Here is a 19490-nt window from a genome sequence, read left to right as displayed (position 1 = left end):
TTTCGAGGAAGAGATGCAGGGGAGATACGAAAGGAGAAAAGTAAAGACGATAGGAGGTGGGTGTGGCCGGTGGCACGCATACCCTAAAAGGAGGAGGCTCCTTCCTCTCTTTCGCCCACTCATGCTGGCCGGTGCGTTCACGTCCGCCAGTGCGCGTGCGATGCGCGTACATACACCGCTGGCGGGACTTATGTCTGCATGCGCAACGCATGCCATTCACCGTGCGCACACGTGTAGCAGCTCTGCCTCTGTCTCCGCAAGGAGGAGGAGGAGGAGGGGTGGTGGACGAGCGGGGGCCTGAGGGAAAAGAAAACGCAAAAAAAAGTCAGAGGAAGACGGTCATACAAATGAGCATCCGTGATGTAAACGTGCACGCGCAGGGAGGGGGGCGAGAAAGAGGGACAGCGCGGGGGGAGGAAAAGACGCAAGAGAGGCAAGGCCATCTATTCCAGCTATGGCCCGCGCGCTGCGTGCGCCTTCTTCATGCCACTTTCCTCTCTCCCTCCTTCCCCCCCCCAACATACAGTGTGCACAGCGATATAAACACGCATTCAAAGCCATTGCGTGCGTCTGAGAAGACGTGCTCTCATGCAGCATGTGCTTCAGATGCTCGTATTAGCCCTTTCGCTGCTGCTGAGGGCGCATCTACGAGCGCGTTTTGCCGATCCGCTGCTTCGCGTAGTTCGCCAGCCGCCTCAGCAAACTGCAGAGCCCGTCGCGAAGGCCGCCAAGTCGTCGACCGGGAGGGTGCAACACCACACCGGTGTCGGCCGACGGCAAACGCGCGCCGTCGTCGTGCTGCTGCTGCTGCTGCGCGGCGACACGCTCACGAGTTGTGCCAGGAGCCGCACTTCCAAGGCACACCGTAGCTGTGCTTGGAACCAGAAAGATAAGCTTGCCGGCAAGCTCCACAATGGCCGGCGCTGCCTCCAGCACTTCGCCGTCTGCCTCCATGTACAGCGCCTCCTCTGCGTCCAAAGGCGCGTCTGCCAAGCTGTGCAGAGATGCTGTCATAGCCTCGGCGGCACTTGGAGGGGGCCCGCTCGTAATGAGAAACCGTTCGCCGTCAAAGACGCTCGTGCTGCGCCAGCGCACGTGCCCTCCCGTGTAGAGGGAGAAGGCGCGGAAGAGAAAGGGCAGGATCTTCGTTACCCAGTTCGTGCAGCTGAGCAGTCCGTCTGTTGGATTCGCGTGCGGTGCGACGAGCATACCTCCACCGTACCAGCGGCCGTTCGCGAAGGCGATCATGGACGACGGCAGCTCCACCCACACCAGCGATATGAGATCATCATCGCCGACGTCGCGTGGCCACGCGTCGTCACCTTTGCCTGTCGCGGGGTCGACATACAGGGCCCCACTATTTCCGCGACAGCGGTGCTCGCCGATGTGGTCATCGCTGCCAATCTGCGCATTCCCCTTGCAGCGTACGTGTTCATGCTGCACCATGTCTTCCCCCGAGCTCGTGGCGGCGGCGGTGCCTTTGCTGGTGGCGACCCTACCCATGCCCTTCATCGAGGTGGCGGTGGTGAAGTCGGTGCTTGAAGTGACCGCCGGCGCCCCGGTATCACGCTGCTCTTGCTGCATACGGTGCATCTCAAGTTTCTCGGGGCTGATGTCGAGAAGCTGCAGGATTTGATGGGAGGGCGTCTGAAGCGTACATCGAACCTTCTTGGCATGTAAAGGCGGCATTGGCGTGCGCGCATGCAGCGTGTACGCCGCCGCGCAGTCCTTGGCTGGAGCCGCTGGCGCTGCAAGTCGAGTGCGGTAGTTTGCAGATGCGTCCCGGGAACCATCTGAGCGGTGACCAGGTGCGTCTGGCCTCGGCTCCACGTGCGCACTCCGCCGCAGTCGCGCACACAGCCGGCCCAGCTGCTTGCTCAAGGGTGTAAAGGGGGCAAGCGAAGTAAGGGAGTGAGGCCATCCCAACGGCGAGTCTGACGCCGCATCGGAGAGCGGGCTTGTAGAGATGGACTTGCAGTCCATGTCGCTACTGCACACCCCAGCTGCATAGTTGTCGTTGCCGCCAATGCTTTCCTTGCTCGCCTGCTCTTGGCTCGCGTCGGTCTCGGTTGCCCCGCCGTCCGTGTCGACGTCTTCCGCCCCGGCCGCCGACGCGGCGGACAGTGGCACACGTGGGGGCAGCTTGCAGATATACACTGGCTTCGGCTTCATGAGCACCAGGGACACAAAGGATGACGCGGCGAACAGCACTAGACCGCCTAGCATGGAAATCCATCGACAGTGTTTAAACCGCTCCCCACGCTGGATGACGTCGCACGACATGCCAGCGGAGCACTCATTGATGAAGAAGTGTCGTGTGCCGGTGCGCAGAAACTCGATCCGGCCGACATCCACCGCATACGCAGCACACGCGGACGATCTGGATGGCGCAGATATGCTTTGCCGCGCAGCAGGTGAGTTCAAAGCCATAGACCTGCAGCCCTCGCTATCAACGTGTTCTACATCATCGCAGCCGCGGCTGCTCGCGACGGGGAAGAGCTCCCGTGCGAGTCCGTCGCACACGACTCGCAAAGCGTCCTCTGGAGTGCGGCAGCATAATTCAAGCTTGGCAAAGTCGGATCCAGTCCCTGCCGGCATGTACAGAACAGCGGGAAGAAGGTGCGACAACACCGCGGCCTCGCGCTCAACGTGTGCGTGCGATGTGACTGCGGCAGCGTCAGCACTACAGCCACTGCTCAGTGCAAGCTGTGCGAACCCAGCTAGCGTTCCATCGCACAGCCCGTTCGTGACCTCGCTCAGTGTCCCATCGCCACCAACGACGAGAATAACGTGATGCGGGGACGGCTGATCTGGACGACTACTGCTTACGCACTGGTAAGTGGCGGAGGTTCTTTCGATGCCTAGCGGCAGCGATTTGTGCTTGTCGTTGTCGTTCCCTAGAGTTGCCGAAGCGATGGCGCTGCGCGGCGTGGAAGACAGCATGGGGCCCTGCGGCGGCCGCTGGTGATCGTCGAGACGAGAGCACAGAATGAGTTGACTGAGCGCGTGACTCAACGGCTTCAAGTGCCCACATTGGTTCGTGCGAATGATAAGCGTACGCAGCGCGACACCACCAACAGAGGATGCCACGGAGGACAGTGCGCAGTCAGGTGGGTTCGCCGGCATGGCCGCTGCTGTGGCATTCCACACAGCGCTCACAGCCGACGAGTATGATGGTGCTGAACCAGCCGTCGGCCCCAACGCTGATGCAGATGGCGCTTCGGGGCTGTGCACGTGTTCTCCACTTTCCATCCCTTCCGATGAAGACCCTGGCACAGGCTGATGCAAGGAAAGGATGTGCAAGAGGTTGCTGCTGCTGGCGGTGTGCACTGTATCTCTACCGAAAGACTGGCAAAACAGCTTCTCAAGTCGATCGAGCAGCACCGCACCTCGTTCGCCTCCACTGGTCGGGTTGCCCACCACCCACACGTACAAGCAGCTCCGCGGCAACGTCGTGGTGTGCGCGGTTGGATTCGAAACAGCCACGTGCGTCATGGCAGCCAAGACACCGGCATCCGCCTTCTGTGAGGATAACGCGAATGCCATGTGCTACGCTTGTGAGAGGGAGAGAGAAGGGAGGAGGTGCGGCTCGCTCTTGTGTGTATGTGTGTGTGTATGTATGTGTTTGTGTCAAGATTGTGAAGTCAGCAGTGAGGCTCCCTCCTTCGCTTCAGTGATGCCGTCACTCCAGACTCGCCAACGCACGCGACAACCAGAGGGGCAGGAACGAAGACTACAAAGAAAAAGAAAAATGAAGGTCTTGGGGCCACCGTACGAGCTTTGCACTGTGAAGGCGTTACCGTGTTTAACCCAGGTGTTTTTTTTGTTGCTTGGTTGTGTCTGTGCACAGCGGCGCTGCACCTCCTCGTGGGTGATGTATTCCCTCCGCCCCTCTCCCTCTACATGCATACACACACACACACACACGCACACGCACAGGCGGTGACGCCTTGTTGCTGTGCAGACACTAGATTCTTTATCGAGGTTCTCCTTGCTGCAACGCTTCGTCTGCTTATCCACTGACCCCCGCCCCCTTCTCGCTCCCACCCACTTCGTTTTCTCTCTTTGTTTTCAGAGGCGTCGGATCGGCCGCGGTGGTGGCAAGCATACAAGAAAGGAATTGCAGAGAACCGTCCCGGTAGAGATCGTAGCGAGAGCAATGGTACGCAGAAGCAAGACCGCTTTGCCCGCGCGTGCGCCGGCCATGCGCGCACCGCCACGGCCGCGGTGGAAGGAAAACGAAGAAGGCGGTGCTTATGTGTGTCTGTGCGTGTGTATGTGTGTGCTCCCTGTGTACCGCACGCACTTGCCTTTGTATGGAAACAAAACCAAAGCCCCCAAACCCCAAAACAACAACAAGAAGAGGTCACTCGACGCAGTGAATTTCGCCTTCGTGCACATGCAAAGGGCGGCGGCAGCGGCAGCGGGAACCAAAAGAATTGAATTCGCCGCACACGAAAGGCTCCCCCGCCGGACAGAATGAGGCACAACGAAATAACCACTACTACCACCACCAAAAAAAGAAAAAGAAACGCGCGATGATGTGAGCACCCGGGAACGTGCGCCGTGAAGGCGAGAGGGAGGGCAAGAGAGAGGTGGGCTCGTGAGGCACAGCCCCAGTCAACACCAGCGCACTGGCACACAGGACTGAACGCGCTTGTCTTGACCCTCTTTTATATGTGTTCGAGCGAGGCACAGACGGGCGCTCTCCCGCTATGTGTGTGTGTGCGTGTGTGTGCTGGTGTCGATGGCGATGGCGGAGACAGCAGCAAGGCCAAATACCACGAAAATGCACAATCAGAAGAAGCGTGCGCTGGATTTGCTTATCCTCGTCCGTCTCCACCTCGGATGCTCTGCGAGCTTCCTCTTCTGCCCTACGTGTGTTCGCATGCGCAAGGGTTTGTGAGAACGCACATGAGATGGCGAAGTGTGGTGACGATGATGGTGAGACACAGATAGAGGAAGAGCACAAGAGTGTCCAGGAGTAACGGTGAGAAGCAGCTGTGACGCTTTGTCCGAGTCGCAGAACAAGAATGAATGCGATAAAGGGTGTAAGCGCCCGTGGTACAGAGGACCGCATAGCTCGATCCGTCGCGCGCCTCCCTCACCTCTTCTCTATTTCCTTTCACGCCCGTGAACGATGGCGTGCATGCACTAGAGCTGCGCCAGCGGAGAGGGGTCGGCGCAGACGCGCCGTCATCTGTCTCTCTCACCATCTCGCTCGCGCCGGAGCCACAAGAGGCATCCCCGAGGTCTGAAAAGACAGCAGGGAGGGGGGCACGCCAGCGATCGCGCGTGCCGGGCGAGCGTCTGTGCGTGTGCACAGCCGCCGCTACCTCAGAGGGGGCACCGAAGGCCAAAAAAATCGGGGGTTTTCTTTCCTTTTTTTCAAGCGTGTCCGGAAAGTCTACCACAGCCAAGTCCACGAGTGCACTCGCACACACACACACACACAAAACCACAGCTCACCCGCCTTCGCAGGGATACAGCTGCATCCTCGTCGTCTGGGACATGCCGTCCTGCCGTCGCATCGGGGCCATGCGACCAACCGGCTCTTCTTGTCCTTTCTTCGCACCTCCCCTTGGATGTGTGCTGCGCGATCGGCGCCAGACGGGCGACCCAGATGGACAGTATGCCTCGATGCAAAGCATGCCGCGTCCAGGGTCCTGCCCTCGAGGGTGACGGCAGTGGCAACAAGCGCTGGTCCATCTGCACGCCGTAGGAGCTCACGGAGGAAGTCGCCCAGCTTCAGGTCAGGGCCCTCGGAGACCCTGTGCTTGGCCAGCGTGGCATACTTCCCTCCCCCTGGCTCGCTTTGAGCGGCGGCATGCCATGATATGCTGAGGCGCACCATAGTCGAGCTCGGACGACTCGATGGTGACATTCGCAGTGCTCGCGTCATCGTTCCCCTGAAGGATGCGGTGAGGTGGATCAGTGCACACCTCTTCGCGCCTTTTCCGTCTCTCCCTCGTGGTCTGTGGGCCTCTGGATGCCTTGCTCGGGATGCGGTGCACCATCTCAGCCGTGCCAGACGGCGCGCGGGCACAGTCCTCGCACTTTTCTACGTCCTGCAGCCTGCACCAGGATGTAGCCTTCGGTTCGCGTGATCGAAAGCGCCTGCTCGTGGCTCTGTCGTCACACTGGCAGCACCACACAGCACTAGCCTACCCAAAGTGGAGAGTGGACGGGACCGCGCAGGGGTCACTTGGCGCCGTAGTGGCGGCGCCCCAGTCCTTGATGACGCAGTCGCGCCCCCGGGATGGCGTCCGGTGACGCCGCCACGGCCACGTCTGCGCTGCGCCATGTCGGGGCGTCGTTATCGCCTGCACAGGCCAGGCATTGGCCCTTGAACCGGTCGGGCGTGGGTAGCCCCTGCCCGGTCGGATCGTCCTTTCGCGTCCCACGCCGGGCGGTGCGAGCCGGCGCCCACTCGAATCATGCGAGAGCTGAGCGCGACGTCGCTTGGCACCTGATGGAGAGAACTGCCCGTGTCACGAGGTCATTCTGAGGCGTGCAGCCAGACGTGAGGTGCGTATCTGTCTAGTAGGGTCACCGCGGCAAAGCCAGCGCGCCCCTGCTGAGACATCGTCCTTTGGAGCGGGGAGGGGGGAGGGCCCACACCTGTGCGCATGTCCTGTTGTGCGAGCACGAAGACGCGACAGCCGCGCTTCTCTCCTCCTGCTGCACCGGCACGCTGATAAGCCGCGAGGCCAAATGCCGTGGCAGGAGTGCCGGCATGACATGCCCTCCTCCTCCTCTCGCAGAATGCAGACCTGCATCGAGGGTTCGCCAAGGAGCCGGGTCCAACCAACACCGTTCGGCGTCGCTCAGTCCAGCGCAAGGCCACGGCAGCACACAGCGCAAGCTCGGCCCGGGATCACGCTCAACACCACCGCAACGCAGCCAGAGCAGAGACAACACAGAAGGTGGATGCGCATATTTGTGGAGCCGTCGACACCATTCGCAGCGCAGTGGTGCGAACGCGATGATGGCCGTAGGTCTCTGCGGCACCGCGCTGCCCCGTACCTGTCCGCCGACACCAAGAGCCCGCTGTCCATGCCCGAGGGCAGGCTGCCGGCTGCTTGGCCTCCCCATACAGAGCGGGCACTCGAAGTGTGGTGCCACGCTGACGTGGACCGCATCATCAGGGCAACGCAAGTGATCTCTGAAAGGAGAGCAAGGACGCACGAGAAGAACAGCGATGCTGAATTGTGACCTCTGCCTTTGGCCCCTTCCGAGAGCCTCAACACACTCAACGCGCGCAAGACGAAGAGCCGGAAAGAGCCCAGGAGCCGTACAACAGCACCGTTGGTGTGGAGAGGGATCGAGGACCAACAGTGACACACACACACACACACACATACGGGAAAGCACGACACAGGAGACCAGGAGCGAGGCGTAAACAATGCAGCGGACCAAAGCTGTAAAGAAGAGGGGACTGGACACACCCGTGCAGGCGCGCAAGGACCAACGACATGGATCGCGGAAGCAAGACCGCCCTCTCGAGTGCGGGTGGGGTGGCAGAGAGAGAAAAAGAGACAGGGCATGCAGACGAGGAAGAGGTGTGCCTTGTGCGCATGTCCTGCACGCCCACACAGGAGGTAACCCAGCTCTCGCACGCGGCACCTGCGCCGGTAGCCGATCCCCACTTCCCGTCTCTCTCTCTCTCGCCTCCTCCTCGACACCAAGCACGCATAGACAACCACTACAGACGCTATCGCAGCCGAAAACAGATGCAAGTACACAGACCGATACACACACACACACACACACACACACACACACACACAAAATCATGGCAACAAAAGAGATACAACGACGACGACGAGACGCCCCCTCCAGCAGACGCCAACCACACAAAGCCCCCCTCCCCCAATGTAACGCGCGAGCAATCCAAAAAAAAAACGAAACCAAAGAACATGCCCAGACATCCCCCCACGACGAAAAGATCGCACCCGCACGCCATGCCGCATACCGTCACGCACCACGTCCGTAGAACTGGGGGCCCCATCCTTCGTCGAATCGATCCATGCTTGCATGCATTCCCCAAGGCACGATCGTGCACGCGTGTTTGTGGCGCCGCTTGCCAACACCGCCGCCTATTGCCATGGAGGAGTGGAGAAGGAGGGGGTTTGGAAGGGGACGGGGGCAACAACAGACGCCCTCCAGAAGGGTGTGCATGCAGGTGTGTACGCCCGTGACAGTTGGCAGGAGTGTGTGTGGGTGGGTAGGCAGCAATCGCGAAGGATCGAGGAAGAAGAAGCGTATGCTTTCTGGAGCCAAACACGCCCCGGGGCGGCATTCGCTGGTTGGTTGGGCGGGAGAGGACGGGACAATGGCGGCGTTGACTACATTGAAACGAATTGACGCCTACAAGTGCACGCGCCCACAGACTCAGACGCGCGCAAGTGACGAGCTGAGAAAAGAACGCTAACATCCTCTGCCGCCGCGCGGGTGTGTTCTCCTACCGCCCCTTCTTCGCCATTCCGTCGCTGCTCCTTTCTTGTCTCCACCGACCCCCCCCCCCCCCCACACACACACACACCCCACAGCCATACACGGAGCTGGACGACCTTCACGCCGCAAGAGAGCCCTCTCCTGCGCTCCCAAAATGTCCGGTTTTCTCTAAAACAGCGAAGACCAATCGAATGCGCACACGCGCTTGTCTATGCCTTTTATGTCTTTCTATGCGCAACGGCATTGCGAAGGCGACGGCATCCTCCTCGCCCCCATCCCTCTTCTTCACTTCCTGCTTGCGGGATGTGCCGCATGGTCCTGCTCGACGCCATCGTCAGCCGATGTAGTCGACGACGACGTCTCCACAGAGGTGCGAGGGGAGCCGGCTGCGGCTGCAGCTACTGTGGCCTGCATCTGCGCCATGTACGGATGCATGACCACGCGCATGGCCTCCTCAAGTGCCACATATGACAAGGGGGACGCTGGCGATGAGGCCGACGCCGGCGCAGACGTTGCCTGACAGCCAGGCAAGCACCGCTGCAGGTGCTTCTGGCGACGCAAGAGGCGCAGTAGCTGGCGATTGTGCTGCGACACCTTCACTGCCTCCTCCTCGGCTGCCTCCGCACGCACCTGGGCCCACAGGCGCTCGAGCGCAGCCTTCAACGCCTCGTCCGACTCTGTCGCACTGGTCGTGGACGCAGCTGCAGTCACCGAGGCGGGATCGGCTGCCTGCTGGTTTCGGTAAGATTTTTCTATGGCTGCCCGCACATGGTCCTCTATCTTGTCCGTCGACGTCCGCACGGTGTGTTCGACGACGCGGGTCAGCATCTCCTCCAACTCGAACGACGTAACGGGCAGCACCGGCGTCGACGGCTCCTCATCACGCCTGTCCTCGCGTGCGCTGTTTTGGGTGCTGCGATGAACGTCGCAGTAGGCGTCCAGCTGCTCCACAACGCTCGCGTGAAGGTCTCGCCGGATCGCGTGCGTGATCTCGTGCACAGTGTCGGCGACGGCCCTATCCAGCGACTCTTTCGAGAGGGTGGCCGCGTACGCTGCGGCAGGCACGGTTGCTTGTGCCTCAGCCGCCGCGCGTTCTTGGCTTGCGAAATAGCGAAGGTCGCTCCGCAGGCTCTCTAGCCCATCGCTGAGCTTCGAGTGATGCTGCTCCTGCAACTCATGGAGGTTTCTCAGAAGCCGCAGCTCTTCTTCGCTCTTTGGTGGAGCGGCTGCGGTCTCTGGGGGGTGGGCCGCAGCGGAGCCTACCAAGCCTTCAGTCTTCGCCGCGGCCGCGGCCGTTGTTGCCGCCGCCAGTGCTGACAAGCGTTCGCTCAGCTCGCGTAGCTGCGCCAAGGCCTGCGACATAGTGCCCTTTATCTCGTCTTGCCTCTCAAGGAGCACAGAGGACGCGGCGTCAGCGCTGTCGGTCGGGGATGTGGATGCAGGCGTCGCCATCAGTGCCGGCGCTGCAGCGATTGGTGCGGCCTCGCCGCCTGCCGCTTCAGCGTTGCGCCCTGGCGTGCTGGCGAGGCGTTCCTCCAGCACATCCATGATCGGCTTCACCTCGTCTCGCACGATCGCCTCCAGCGTATCCGATAGCTTCTCTAGCGACCACTGTCCCACTATGCTGGACAGCGTCTTGACGAGGTGGGCGGTCGCCTGCTCATGGCGCACCGACACCTCCTCGACCGCCTCCGTCACCATTGTCTTCATCTCAACGCGCTGCGCTGCCCGGGCGACGGCTTCGCTGTCTGCATTCATTGCACTCGACTGCTGCGCCGCCTCAAAATGCCCGCGCAGCTGCGCCTCCTTGCGCTGCACCAAAACCTGCGTGAGGGCTGCGATACGGATCGCGTCAGCGACGAGCGTGTCCGGATGCTGCTGTCGCGGCGAAGAGGAGGATGGCGTTTCCCGCTGCAGCGGGGAGCTCAGAAGCCACGGCTGCTCCGACAGCAGACGGTACACCTCTTGAAAGGTGTTACTCACCTCGGCGGCTTCGGCAGAGAGCGTCGGGGCCGCGGATGGTACCATCCCAGATTTGCAGCCGCGGCGCATCGCACTCATCTTCACGCTGTCGCCGCCACCTTCAACCATCGAGTGCTCCAGCACATAGGACAGATGCGCCGGGGACACGTCCTCTGCCGTTAGCACTGACATACCCGCCACTTCCGCACCCGCCGGTGTCGCCTTGAGCTGCATCAGCTGGTACTGCAGCTCCTGCTGTAGGACAGCGGCGTCTTCTCTGGATAGGCGCGTATGGATGAGTATGTAAACATACGGTTTTGGTGACATCGGCGCTGCCGCGGTGGCGGTGCCATCGTCGGAAACCGAGGAGACCGCCGCTGCCTTCGTGTTACACCGTTTTCGTGAACTCTTGCGCTCGGAGACGCGCCTGACGCGCGCTGGATCGAGACCGGCCAGCTCCGCCACCTCTGCCGGAAGCTGGGAAGCACCGCTGGACATGGCGCTGGTGAGTTCAGCAGCGGCTTGCAGGGCACCAAGCCACACCGTCGAGGCACTGCTCTCCTTGCTGACACCGTAGACCACCATGTGCATTGTGAGCGGTGAGGCAACAGATGAAGCCGAGGCATCCGCCGCGGCAGCAGTGCGCACCTCCTCGTACACAGCCGGGCTGACCAACGGCTCTAGTATTCGGATGGGCAGCGGTCGGCCAGGCTGAGATGCCCACAACAACTTTTCCTTCGAGCTGTCCACGGACAGCAGGCGCGGCGGTCGCGCTACGGCGGCATGCTTTCCCGAAACAGTGGCCGCGATCGAAGCGACCAGGCGCGCCTGAGACGGCGTCGCCGGTCTACGCTTCTTCTGAGCGGCGAGCGCTTTGAGAGAGACGCGTGCCACCCGCCGCACCGCTCGCTCCACCCGCTTAGTGCTCACCTCTGAAGCTGCCGTCTTCACCGGCGGTGCGGTGTTCGCGGCTGCAGCCGTGGCTGCTAACGTTGGCACCGACTCTGCAGATGCAGCGGCTGCAGCGACTGGCGAAGAGGACGCAGAGGGCAGCACGGCATTCGCTGCCGTCGCCGTTTCGGCCGCGTCGGCCTTCGGCGGCGTCGAGCTGTTCGCCTCTTTGGGGTTCTCTTTGCGCTGCGGGGCGCCCTGCGCCGGCGCTCCACTGAGGCTGCACCGAGCAGGGTTATCGCATGTTGTCGACGGAGCCGCCTCCGCAGCAGCTGAACGATCGGAGGCCGGCGCGGCGCTGGCAGCCTGGGCGTTATCATGGGAGTTGGTCGCAGGAGCAGTGGCCAGAGGGGCTGCCGCCGGCACGCGAGGCGGCACGGGCGGCAGCTCCGCCAGTGTGCGCACGCGTTTGGTCTGCTCGTCGCCGAGAACCAGGACCGTCAAGGGCGGGGTGTGGACAGACTGCCCGTCTTCGGTTGCCACCTCCGGCGGGAGCGGGTGCATGCTCAGGGCATTGCGGATGATGAACTCCTGTACTTCGGCATCTTCGCGAGGGAGGGTTGTCTCCACGAGCACCACCAGCGGCGACGATGCGTCAGCTGCCGCACCGCTTGCGCCGTCAGCTGTGCGCTCATGCGTGTCGTTGACCACGGCGGCGTGGATGCGGTTGACCAGCAGGATGTCCGCGAGGTGCGCCAGTTGGTGCTTTCTCGCGATGGTGGTGTAGTCTAGGCGCAACACCCGTCCCACGTCAGGGATGTCGGTCGACGTCGAAGACGACGACGAGGAGGAGAGGACGTGCTTTAGCAGCGTGCAGTTCACACCTGAGAGGACAGTGTCAACGAGATTCTTGCTGGCATTTCGTGTCTTTGCTTTGGCAGGCGCTGCCGTGGTCGCGGGAGGGGGTGGAGCGCCCGCAGGTGGTGGCTCGAGTTGCTCGGTGCGCTTCGCAGGCGCCTTCACCGCAGCTGCAGGCGTTGATGTGGCTGCCCGCTTCGACTTTTTTGCTTTCGTTGCCTTGGCCCTCAGCTCCGCCAGGACGGCGTTAACGGCGGCGTCAATGATGGCGCTCTTCGAGCGCCGCCTTACACGGCCGCCTAGGCGACAACCGACAAGACGAAGCATGCGTCTCTCCTGGTTCACTCACGTTAACACAAAGACCGCGTTCACTCCAGCGCGGAGACGCGCGGCGCGGCAGAGAGAGAGAGAGAGAGAGAGACACACACACAAAATGAGCGGAGAAGAAAATACAGCGTCTATGGGGGTACGCCCCTCCCCTCTCCACCCTTCCCGTCCTCTGCGCTTGAGATGAGCACCAAAGTGAATCAGTGAGAGGGGTGGCGCTAGTCGACGCCGCTGACCGCCGCCTCGCGCGTACCTGAAGAAGAAAGAGAGTGTGAAACTGTTCTCAACAGCAGAGAATGCAATGAGAAAGGCCTCGGTGCGCCTCAGGCGTGCGCGCACATACACAGACGCGTACGGGGAGCGAAGTAATGATGATGGCTAATGATTGTCGTAATCTATGCGCCGATGTGCGTGTGTGCGATGTGCACGCAGAATGCTGTGATGCACAGTGCGGGTTTGTCTATGATTAGAATGAGTGGGGACAGAGAGGGAGAGCGCGAGAGGAGCGGCAGATGTGCGGGTGTGCGCGGCAGCGAAGACTGCCAGGACCGCTACACCCTCGATTTTGTGCTTCAAACACAGCAGAGCCTCGTTGTTTGTGTTGTATTCTCGCTCTCACAGACTCGCGATAGAAGACAAAAAAAAAGCACGTACACCCTTCGCGCGGCCTCGGTGCACAGTGCACACCTTTTCCCTCCCTTCTTGTGCGTGTGCGTGTGCGTGCGCGTGAGGGCGTTACGGGAGGAGGGCGGCGGTAGTGGTGGTGATCGTGTTGGTGGTGGTGCGGCGGTGCACACTGGGGCTGCAGATATAGGGAGAGGAGAGAGAAGAGAACCCGGCGTCCGTCTGTCTGTGTGTCTGTGTGTCTGTGCGTCTGTGTGTGCGTCTGTGTGTGTGTGTGTGTGTGTGTACACGCTTTCTTTCTCTCTCTCGCTGCGTCCTCCTCCCTGCTTCGGTTTCGCTTCGTGGACTTCCATCAGAAAAGACGCACACGTGGAGTGACAGGATTTCAGGATGCAGGGGAAGAAGTGAATAGCCCGTTCGACAGTCCGTCAAGAGGGATGTGTGTGCGTGTGTGTGCGCAGAGACGGATACGTTTCGGCAGCGCAGGAGCGCGAGAGCGGAGATTCGCGAGAGGAAGGGCAGGGGATGGGGGCTTACGGGAGCGCATCACACCTGCACTCAAAGCGACACTCGTACAAGAGCGCGAGTTTTCGCCCGTGCGCACGGGCGATGCCCTTGGCTGTCTCTTGATGTTGGCCAAGTTGAGTTTGAGAGGAACAATGGTCACACGTACACACGTCAGCCCGCGTTCTCCACTCGCGGAGACTCTTCCGTTCTATGACTCGCTGCTGCCGGTAAAATGCATAAGACTCGCACACTCCAACACAAACGCGTACGCGTGGCTTTACTGCCTGACCCCTCTTCGGGTCGAGGATGTCGCCGTTGCTAGCGTGCGGCGGGCAGAGCGCGCGACTCTTCGAGACGGCGCAGACGCAACGGACACCCTCACCTTGTCGGCCTTGAGCCCTCTGCCGCGGTTGCGGTTGACAAGCAAGCTACTGAAGTCCTCCAGAAGACCGTCCTCGGCAAGCTCCTGCTCTCGCGCTGTGGGGGTCGCTTTCGACGAGGCGGACACGCTTCGACTGCCCTGCAACCGCTGTTTCCATAAGCGCGAGCCCTTGGGACTGGAGGGCGCGGACGACACAGGCGACGACGATGGCGATGGCAATGATGCCGTCTTGCAGGAAAACTGTGACTTGGCTTCCTTGACCTTCGCCCGCATCGCCCTGCGCGCCTCGCTGCGCCGCTCCTTCCTTTCCTGCTTCCTAAGCTGCGCGAGGATGATCTCCTCCTCGATCTTGGCGATCTCTTCATCAGTGAACGGACTGCCACCGCCGCATTGGCTGTTGATGCGTGCTGCTTCCGCACGAGCGGCAGCCACGCTCTCACTAACGGGGTACAGGCCCAAATCACTCACACTACCGAGAGCTGAGCTCGTTGCTGCACCGTCTGCCGCGTCTGTCGCGTTATGCTCGCTGTCGACGTCGTCGTCATCATCGTTCATGCCCCATCGTGAACTGAAGGCTCGTCGAGGCCGCGGCACCTCTGCGGTGCAGTACCCATTATCTCTCCCGAAAGTGATGGCACCAAAGTTGAAGAGGCCGCCCTTGATCATGGCGGTGCTCCCGTGTACTTCGGCCGACTCGGCCAGCAGCGTCGTCGCAGGAGGCGTTCGGTGTGCAGCGATTGCGCCGCCGGCTGCATCGGCTCTCGTGCTCGCGTTGAGGAATGGGGCGGCGACTTCCGCGTTCAGAAGACTCGACGCGTATGCAAGTCGAGACGGCTGTGAGGATGCAGCGTCGTCCACAACAGTGCTCGCGGTAATGTGCCCATTGCCGGTCTCTCCGGTGTCGCTGGTGCTAGTCAGTATGTTAGTTGTGGTGTCTACAGGGCGCCTGTAAACCGGCTCTGCTTGATCAGCGTTCCCTCGGACAGCGGAGGCGCCTGGCACGGAGATTCGCTGCTGCCATTCCGCCGCCGCCCCGCTATTTCCGTTGCAGCCGCCATGGTGGCTTCGCTGAACCTCCACTTGCGCGCTCGGCGCTGCTGCCGACGCCACCGACTTCTTCGAGGAGGAGGCATCGAAGGAGACGCTGTTGAGAACGTCCCACAGACGTTGAACGGCATCGTCTGCCACGCCGCGAGTACTGGCACCCGTGTGCTTCCCTTCCGTTGCCCCTGGGGGTGTGCGAGGTAAGGGTGACGCTGAGGCTGTCGCGGCGGTGCTGCTCTCGCTGACCGGCGCATTGGTTGCGCGCCGGGGTGCTTCCGCCACCGTTGTTGCCGTGGCGTTGCGCGCGCGCGCTAGTTCCGCTGGTGAAGGCTTCGGTGATGCTGGAGTCGCCTTGCGCGGCTGCGGTGCCAGCATCGGGTTCTCGCCGCCTCTCTCGCTCTCCGCGGCGCTGAGCACACACACAGACGTGCGATCGTTTTGCCCCGCCATCAACGATTGCTGCGCGGCACTGTTCAACGTGGGGCGCACATGCAGGGCGTTGGCGAGGCGGCGCTGCAGGGCCATCGCGGCCTCGTTGGAGAGCTGGGTGCGGAATACGAAGATGAAGGGCAGAAGGGAGCGGCGGTATGCATGTATGTTCCCTATCACGTGCTCGCTCTGCGGTGCATAGGCATCTGGGTAGAGCAGTACGTGCCCGGCGACTGGGTCAACCTGCTCCAGCGCTGCATCGATCGCCGCCAGGTGAGCATCGTCCCAATCTAGATGGTCGATCACGAGCACGTTCGCGGTGGGAGGCAGCTCAATGAAGGCGCGGTCGGAGAGGTACACCGTCGTCGCCCCGTAATACAGCCGTGATACAACTTGTGGGTACACCGGCATGGAAATAGATGGCTTCGGCCGTGACATGGGGGTCGCGGGCGCAGCGACGCTGAAAGTCGCTGCGTCCGCGTTGTCTTCGGCGGCTGTGGTCGCTACTGCCTCTTCTTCTGCGTCCTTTCCCTCCACTTCGGTGTCTGCACTGTCACCTTCGGAGGCGGTCAACGCCGGCCCATCGTCTGCTGCTCCCGCCGCTACACATGCCGCTGCATTCTCCTGGAGCACCTCCGTGAGGGATTTGGCAGCGGTGTCTAGTGCCGGCGGCGCACTGGTAGGGACACTAGCTGACTCTTCTCCCGCTGCTTCCCCAGCGGCAGAGACGTCGTCATCCCCCGACACGCTTACAGCCGCGACATGCTCTGTTGCCCTGGACTCTGCGTGTTTCGTTGTTGCGGCGCTCAAAGCCTTGGGCGCGGCATCGGTCAACGCTGACACAGCCGATGCTGCAGGTGCTTCTGGAGCAATGCCTTCACTTAAAGGACCATCAATGTCGAACTCTTCCAGCTCTTCCAGAGAGAGCAGTGTCTCTGCATCCGTTGAGCGCGCCAGAGCAGCCGCTTTTGCATCTGCTTCCGCTAGTGGAGGTGTATGAGCTGCGGCGAGGAATACGCTGCCACCGTTGTTGCGCTCAGGTCCGCTCCTTCGTGGCGCGTCAGGGATGCTGACACCATCTGCGTTGTCCGTGCAGTCAGTCGGGCTTGGCGCCGCCGGCGATGCTGCGTCGGTGGCAACGTCTTCGCCGTCCAAATCCGCCACACCCACTACTTCCTCTTCGACCGTGTTATCCTGCTTTCTTGATAAGACCTCTGCAGCGGCCACCAGAGCTGCAGCACTGGCATCACTGTCTCCAGAGTGGGTTTGGCTCGTCACGTGGGCCCAAACCGTATTAACGCTCCTCTTTGCTGTCGATGGCGCTGTGATGATCTCATCCACCGGCGTTGTCGTGCGGGCCTCGTTCGCCCGCCTGGACGGCGCCGCCGCGTGATCCACGTAAGTGGCTGCTTCGCAGGACTGGGAGGCGCCGGCGCCGTTGTTATCAGCAGCACTGTTTGTGCAGCCGCCACCGCCGTCGTCCCCTTCGACGACCTCCTCACCCTCCTCGACCTCCACCTCTTCCCACACTTCTTCATCCTCGCCCTCCATGTCGTCGGCCTCTTTGGCAGCACCCGTGGTGCCCTCCGCTACGCCGGCTGCCGACACACGCGGAGGCACAGCGGCAGCCGGCGCATCACCGGTACCATTGGCGGACACGACCGCGGGGTCGACAGGTGCTGCGGCTGCCACGGCCACGTACGTGGTATACGGCGCATCTCCCGAGGAGGCGCTCTCAGCCTTGTCAGGAGCGGGTCTGTTTGGCGTAGTTGGCGAGTCGATGTAGCGCGTCCAGTGGCGGGACTTGATGCCATCGAGCACACACGCTCGGAATTCACCGAAGGCGCTGAGCGCGTCGAGCTGGGCGTCGATCTGCTCCTGCCGCCGCGCCGCTTGCTTCTTCGTGTCGTCCGTCCTGAAGAGAAAAATCAGCGGCGGGGTGTAGGCGTCGTCCTTGTCGAGCTCCTCCTTCGCCTTCTGCGCCTCGGCGCGGTGGGCGTTTATGATGGAGGCCATCGTGGACTTGGGGTTCACCCGCTTCGACTTGCGCTGGCCCTTGCGGACATCAATCATGAAGATGTTTGCGTTGGCTGGCAAGGTTGGCTGCGCAGTCGCGCGTGCCAGCCGCTCCGTGCTCACGCCAAAGCGAATACAGGGAACACGGTCGCTGTAGGAGAAGCTGATGGCACGCCGCTGAAATGCGACGGCACACGTGCGCGCTGAAGACACCGTGCCACAGCACCGCCGCCATGCGCGCGATACACTATCCGCCGCCACCGCCGCCGCAGGGATGGAAGATGCAGCGATGGGGGGCGGCGAAAAAAGCACATCGACACGTCGAGCAACGCAGCCGTCACACTTCGCGTAGCCAATTGTGTGCGGTACGCTGCTACTCAGCCCTCCAGGTCCCTTCACACCTGGCAGCCGCATCGGGCCCACACGTGAGCTCCTAACAAAGGCGCGTCTCAGCATCTGGCTTGTCTGTCCGTGCGACTTCCTCAAAGAGGGAGAGAACAGCGCAGGCGGCAGCAGAGGCAGAGCCCCCCCCCCCTCTCCCACACACACGGCAACAATACAAGTGAACTTCGCAGCAGACAACGAACGCAACGAAAAGCCGAGCCTCCTTCCTCCGATAGTCGAATGTGAAATAAAAAGAAGATGCGGAAGGACAGGCAACGCAAGAGAACAACGGCAGCGCTTAATGCGGGTGCCTCTCCGCCTTGGCGAGGTGCGGGGGTGGGTGGGACTACTCGTACAGGTAAGGTCTATGAGGTGCGTGATAACACAACACGCGAGGAACAACAGCACCAAGAGAAGATGTGGGGCGGGGGAGCACCAATCACGCGCAAGCGAACGGCGTGTGTATATGCTTGTGCACGTGTGCTCTAGCAGCACCAGAAGTGCTGGCGTCTATGGGAGGGGCTTTGGCCTTCTATGCTACAGTTAAATGTCGAGTTCGTTGTGTCCGCCACAAGTGCACGGCAGACACAGATGCACTGCTTGTTTGTGGCGGTCACGAGCGGATTATACCAGTGGTGCGCCGGTGGCTTTGGGTGACGTCGATAAAGGAGGATGACGCGGAGAAGGCGAGCTCCACGACTGCGTCCCCGGAGCAACGCGTGCTTGCGTGTGTGGGCGTGTGCGCGCGGCTGCGCACCTCGAAGGACAATCAAGCAATCCGCAGCTTCCGGCAGCAGCACTGCAGCAAGGACACTCTGTCGCAGAGCTGCACGTATCGCCGTTTCTTGTTGATCGGCTATGCGGAGAGGCAGGGGGCAGTAAGAGGGAGACAATGGAAGTGAGCAGGGCGGAGTTCGGTGTGTGTGTGTGTGTGTGCGTGGGTGGGTGGGGGGAGGGGAGGCGATGCAGCCTTTCATGTTGCATCGATGGGCACCCCCGACCAAGTGCTGCCTGTGCAGTGTCAGCATGTCTGCATGTGTACGGGTGCAGCGACTCGGCGCAGTCCGCAGCTATCGGCCCATGGGCACACTCGCCTACAACTCTTTTCAAAGGCGCGGAGGAGGTGTGCGCAGTTAGCTCCCGCCATCCCTCCCTTCTCTTTCCTTCTTTGCTCCAGCGCGCGCACACACACGCGCACACAACTGTTCCACGACGGGGAACTCGACCTCCAGTGCCTATCCAAACAACCGCGGATCTCTCGCCATGGCCATCGATTTCCCTTTCCCCGGCATTTCGCATCCTTCTGCCGAGTGACGGGTGGGCGAACAGCACAGGCAACGCGAGAGAGGCGAAATGGTACGATGTCGCTTCAGTGAAGCACGTACCGCAACAGGGGCACCGGCGCGCGTGTATGACGGTGGTGGTGAGGCTAAATGAACGATAGAGGCAGACACATGTGCGGCATCCAAGCCCCCCTTCCGCTCTCACATGCTGCGTACAAACCCCTTCCTTCCCCCAGCCGCCCCCCTCTCTCTCTCCTTCGCACTTGGCACCTGCAGAAGCAACAAAAAAGAGGAAAAGGCCGAGAGCGCCCGCGCAACGACGCGAC

The 19490-nt window shown here is 61.6% G+C and overlaps 3 protein-coding genes across 3 annotated transcripts; all 3 read right to left on the bottom strand.

The window, feature by feature from the left end:
* Nucleotides 1-645: 645 nt before the first annotated feature.
* On the bottom strand, nucleotides 646-3546 carry LMJF_19_1070 (conserved hypothetical protein; the record flags this gene model as incomplete). Its single annotated transcript, XM_001682638.1, has 1 exon — nucleotides 646-3546. One exon carries the CDS (start codon nucleotides 3544-3546, stop codon nucleotides 646-648), a length of 2901 nt encoding a protein of 966 aa, XP_001682690.1.
* A 5196-nt stretch (nucleotides 3547-8742) lies between these two features.
* Nucleotides 8743-12495, bottom strand: LMJF_19_1060 (conserved hypothetical protein; the record flags this gene model as incomplete). Its single annotated transcript, XM_001682637.1, has 1 exon — nucleotides 8743-12495. One exon carries the CDS (start codon nucleotides 12493-12495, stop codon nucleotides 8743-8745), a length of 3753 nt encoding a protein of 1250 aa, XP_001682689.1.
* Nucleotides 12496-13903: 1408 nt separating this feature from the next.
* LMJF_19_1050 (hypothetical protein) lies at nucleotides 13904-17554 on the bottom strand (the record flags this gene model as incomplete). Its single annotated transcript, XM_001682636.1, has 1 exon — nucleotides 13904-17554. One exon carries the CDS (start codon nucleotides 17552-17554, stop codon nucleotides 13904-13906), a length of 3651 nt encoding a protein of 1216 aa, XP_001682688.1.
* Nucleotides 17555-19490: the final 1936 nt, after the last annotated feature.

This window comes from Leishmania major, chromosome 19 (assembly GCF_000002725.2).
Source record: "Leishmania major strain Friedlin complete genome, chromosome 19".
Classification (NCBI taxonomy): Eukaryota; Euglenozoa; class Kinetoplastea; order Trypanosomatida; family Trypanosomatidae; genus Leishmania; species Leishmania major.
This window is presented reverse-complemented; position numbering and strand designations above follow the sequence as displayed.